At 37.6% G+C, this 5,246-nt stretch overlaps 1 protein-coding gene across 1 annotated transcript in view; it reads left to right on the plus strand.

The window, feature by feature from the left end:
• Positions 1 to 3,799: 3,799 nt before the first annotated feature.
• The window catches only part of LOC110036159 (subtilisin-like protease SBT3.12), a 3,324-nt gene continuing 1,877 nt past the window's right edge, over positions 3,800 to 5,246 (plus strand). Inside the window, exons 1-2 of the mRNA XM_020740540.1 lie at positions 3,800 to 4,328; positions 4,450 to 4,547. Coding sequence (XP_020596199.1) covers positions 3,976 to 4,328; positions 4,450 to 4,547 — 451 coding nt within the window. The 5' untranslated portion in view covers positions 3,800 to 3,975. The remainder of the gene's footprint in view (positions 4,329 to 4,449; positions 4,548 to 5,246) is intronic.

Below are 5,246 nucleotides of genomic sequence, written 5' to 3' on the forward strand. Positions count from 1 at the left end.
CAGTAATAAGTATAGGAATTCTATTATGGAAATATGAGCAATAATATTCTTTACCCTTACTAGAGATGTTATAAAGAACATTTGCTAATTTAAAGTTTGAATAGTTCTGAAGATTGGCTAGACAGGGAAGATACTAGCTCTCATTTTAGAGTTCCCTCGATTCCCTCCACCTAAGGGCTAACATCTCATATCAGAACCTACAATAATAAATTAAGTTAGGGGCTTTAACCTGTCACTTTAAAGTCCTATAACTCTACACCCTTCAATGAATATTTTTTTATTTATTTGCACTCAATCATATGAACTACAAACTCATTCATACAACCACATGTGATTATTTCCAATTGTTGACCGAGATAATACCAGCCTAGTTCTTACATGTTCTCACAACAAATTTTAACATCTGGATTGACCAAATCAAGAAGTAAATGAAGTACATGGAATTGAATCATCACAACTTCTTCCAACATTAAAGATCAATACTCTCCTTAAATTTCATCCAACACTTAATTACTTATCATTTTAAAAAGAAAGATAAAGAAAACTATTCAAAATTCATGGAGAAAACAAAACCACACTTTAGTTTAAAAATAGAAACCACTGTCAAACCAACAACAAGTCTCAATTAAAATCAAAAGTAGTCTAAAACAAAAGATAAAAAAAACTTATCTCAAGTTCTCCACCAAACTCTTGAAGTTACTTTGAATCTCTTCTCTTTTACAACATTCTCAATATAAAACTAAAATAAAAAGGATAAATATGTGGTGCCTAAAAATCTCTCCAACAACTCCCCAAATTTAGAACTTTCGAAACTTTCCCAGTACTTTTCGGACCTTTTTAGGACTCTTCTGAATATCTTCTCTTCCTTCTTTTATAATTTTCCAAGAGGTGTTTTGGTATCTCTTCAAAATATGACTTGATTCAATGTATTTCCTCAAGCAATGCATCCTTTCACAATAATTTTTGTCCATGGTTGTTGTAACCAGCTATTAAACCAATATGTGCCTAAAAAACCTCTTCAAAATTTACAAAAATCAAATTTACTCATCTAATAACTGCTAGTGGCGCTTAAGCGCAGGGCCTCTGGCGCTTAGGCACGACCTTCTCTGTTCTGACACTTTGGCACGACCTTCTCTGTTTAACTAGCGCTTAAGTCTCAAATCTAGCGCTTAGGCACCAAAACACTTTTGCACATTTTTGTCCTATTTGCTCCAAATTTGATCATTTTTCACCTTTTTACCTGTACCTGGAAGAAAAATACAAAAATATCTTCCATTAAAGCGCAAATATCTCAAAAATAGGTATAAAAATGTGTCTAAAAACACTATATATTTTAGGCATATCACAGAGTGAGAAGTAGATGCTCCTGCAGCTGATGCACTAAAGTGTCGATATTTCGTGGGGGTTGTGACAAATTCATGTAGATAAAGGCATTCGTGTTGCGCAAGCGGGGAGTGAGGAACCTCAAACATGAGAGGAACAAACTCACCAAATCTATCATTTTCTTTTTTTGTTGTCCTTATCACTTTTAATTATCAAAATATATTTTAAAATTTTAATTTTTTGTTGGTTGATTTTTAAAAAAAATTAAAATTTTAATATCATACTTTCGTTGTATTGTTCTTTGTTCATTATAATTCAAAACCAACGTATGGTTTCACGGCTCCTTATCAATCGCACAAAAAAGGCAATTTGAAAATATGTTGAAATCTAAAAGAAATTTCATTAATCTGCTTCAAAAAGGTGTTACAGACTTAATACATGTTGAAATATCAATTGAGACAACATGCTGAATATATCTGAAACATCATATATGGAGTGTAATATCATGTATGCTGCTCTGATGCAACAAAAAGGTGACAAAATTTGTCTATCTGTCCTCTGTAGGTTGAGCCCCTGATCAAGATGACCAACTAAGCCATGCTCCTGGATGAGAATTAATTTTACGTGTACTTAGAGGTGCAACCCTCTCATAGCTTTTACTGGTGCAACTCCTCCAACGTTGGATCCAGACAGAACCCGTACGATACTTTACTTTCATCCATTCTTCTGAAAGTCACAGACACTCTGCAATGTCGCACTCCAGGAATTCAGTGCGTGGCTAGATCTGCTCCATTTCCCTTTAAAATTAACGCCGAACCCATTGTTAGCATAATTTTGACAGATCCTCTGAACTCCCCATGGGCAACCAATAGTGATCTCCTTTCCAAATAGGAAGTTACTTCGGCTCATGAATGACACTGTGCAGAAGGGGCTTACAAAATCATGGTGTTCTATGTGCAGAGGGATACAATCTCTTTCGTCATAAACAATAATTATGGAAATTTTTGAAATGCAGTCTGCTAGTAGTATACTCCATATGACCATCCTTTTGATCATTCTCTTTATTTAAGAAGGTAGAGGATCCACCTCATCGTATCTGAGGATACTCGAGGGATCCCTTTTCATATCTTCGACAAAGTTAAAGTAACAACCACACTGGATGGTTATCCTGCCTTTCTCGCACATCCATTTCTGTGACTTTGAGTAAGTTTTCTTCATTAGTAGACCTGCTTGACCTTTAACAAATGATTTCACTCTCTCAATCATATGCCTCCCAATAAGATTTTGTGGCTGTAATCTTTCTTCATTTCTTTGGGCCACATAAAGTAAAAATCAAGACAGAATATCCCAAACCACTAGCTGTAGACTCAGGGGTGTAAACGAACCGAACACGAACGAACAAAGCTTGTGTTCGTGTTCGGTTCGTTTAAAATTTAGTTTGTTTGAAATAAGTTCGTGTTCGTTTCTTAACGAACGAGCCGAACACGAACCGAACGCGAGCTGGTCGCGAACGACGAGCCAGTTTGCCAACCCTAAACTATAGTATATTAATATATTATTATTATTATTTTATTATATATTATAATTTATAAAATTTAATGTTTTAAAATATAATAAATTTTTTATATATAATTATTTTATATTATTTTATATTTCAAACAATAACGATTCGAACACGAACGAACGCATCACTGTTCGTGTTTGGTTCGTTTAACTAACCGAACGAAAAAAATTTGTTCGCGTTTGTCTCGTTTACTTATCGAACGAATCAAACACGAACTCAGTGACGAACCGAACACGAACTGTTCGCGAACAACGAGCTTTTTTGACAGCCTTAGCTGTAGAACTATCCGCGATACTTCGAGCATGATGAACTATGAGTGCACTAACATTTATTGCTTTCATGTTCTAAATGCAATAATTCAATACCGCTCTGTCTTTTGTTATATCAGCAAGATGATTCGTTGGTAATAACTTAACAGAAATAAAGTGATGTCATACCTTTGACTAACTAGTCAACAGGGAAGCAAAGAAGTTAACTATCTTGTTGTTCTTAACCTTCCATTCTCCTTTTTCATCAGTCAAAAAGGCGATCACTTCATTCAGTGATGAATCAGTCAGCACGAATGTAGCGTACTCGTCATGATATACATTCCTTAGCCCAAAAAAAAAACATGAGCACAAATCGCAAAAGGTATTTGTAGGCTGTTGGGAGATTATTGAGATGTTATTGTTAATACCCCCAATAACATTTCAACAACCCTCAATAATTAAATTATTGGAAGGTTATTAGAAGGAGTACGCACGCAAAACTGCATTCATATGACATACGTAAATAGCGTTGTTTCTGCATGCCCTGCATGGTGAAACCGAATCGGCATCCAATGAATAAGCAGACCATGATAAAGGACACTCGGATCCAATGCGAGGGCTAGAAGCTTCCACTCGAATCCAATGCGAGGGCTAAAAGTTGAGCGCATTTCGACTGACAATGAATCACTCCAATCAATCCCCCTCCAAACGCGGTTTACAGTAATCATACTCCACAACCTCCCAATTACTTCGAAAGCAATCCATCCATTTTATAAGCTGTCATAGTTGACGTTCATCACCCGCACTAGTCCTTTTCTCCTCCATAACGAAACTAAAAAAATGGCATATCGAGCAGAGGAAAAGCTTGTCGCCTCTGTCATAGACGTTGCCGCCGTTGTGGAACCTGAAATGGTATCTCGGCCGAAGTCCAAGTTCGGCTCGTTAGCCACAGACGAAGCTTCCGAGGTTAAGACAGATGTGGAGCCTGAAATGGCATATCAAGCCGAGTACAAGTTTTCCGCCACCACCACCACAAACGACGCCTCCGAGAATAAAGACGATCTGGTTCCAGAAGAGGCTGTTTGCGAGGCTGAGGACGAATCTACGTCTGTCCACATCGTGCATTTGATCAGGCCGGAGGATGAAGAGCCTGAGGCTTTCGATATCAAGACGCTTGCTTCAGTCATCGGCAGGTCGGCCCATCTCCTTCCCTGTTTTTTCTTATTCTTTTTTTTATTCTCAGTTGTTGTTACCAGAGATTTTTTTTTCTTTTATACTTTTTATTTTATAGTCATGTGTATCTTTTTTTGTCAGCGAGGAGGCGGCGAAGGATGCGGTAGTCTATCACTATATTTACGCGGCAAGTGGCTTCTCTGCTAGGCTGACTCCCAAGCAAGTCGCCCTTCTCTCTGGTAAGTATTGCCTACACAGATCACTGCCATGGAATCAAGACCATGAATGATCGAAGTTGCATCAGCTAAAGGGGCATAGCAAATGTTAAATCTATTTAAAAACTGATAAATTGATTGGTTTTCTTTTATCACGCGTGGTTAAGAAATAAAAATGAATAATTTCGAAATTTTAAGGGGTGGTCATGACTTGAGCACGATTTGAGCAAGATTTAGCCCAAGTCCTGTCAATTAACAAAGATGGCTACTTTAAATCCTACAGGATATTAAACCCCTTGTCTCCTCCATTTTGTCTTAAATCCATGATTTAGTAAATCCCGTTGGAAGGTGAATTACGGGATTTAGAGAAGCTGAAACGCACGAGGATGGCAGATAGATGAGAAAGACGAGGGTTAGTCAGGTGGTAGAGAGTGGAAAGGGGGTTATATATGGGAGTTTTAGAAAGTTCTTTGTACGCTGTGATGTTGTCGTTGCCTTCCAGCTAGCTTAGTCGCGAACGTATCGCTAGGGTTTTGTGCAAGAGAGGAGCAAGGGGAAGCTTGATGATGGTTTCAAGCAAACTGGGGAAGAGGGAAGCCATTTAGGCGTGATTTGCGGGGAAAAATATTACATCATGACTCCTAACGTGGAGCTACGTTCGGATTGGAATATTCAGCTGTGTTACGGGAATATTTCATCTACTTTATTTGTTAAAATGATGTG

This window comes from Phalaenopsis equestris, unplaced genomic scaffold, assembly GCF_001263595.1.
Source record: "Phalaenopsis equestris unplaced genomic scaffold, ASM126359v1 Scaffold203255, whole genome shotgun sequence".
Taxonomy (NCBI): Eukaryota; Viridiplantae; Streptophyta; class Magnoliopsida; order Asparagales; family Orchidaceae; genus Phalaenopsis; species Phalaenopsis equestris.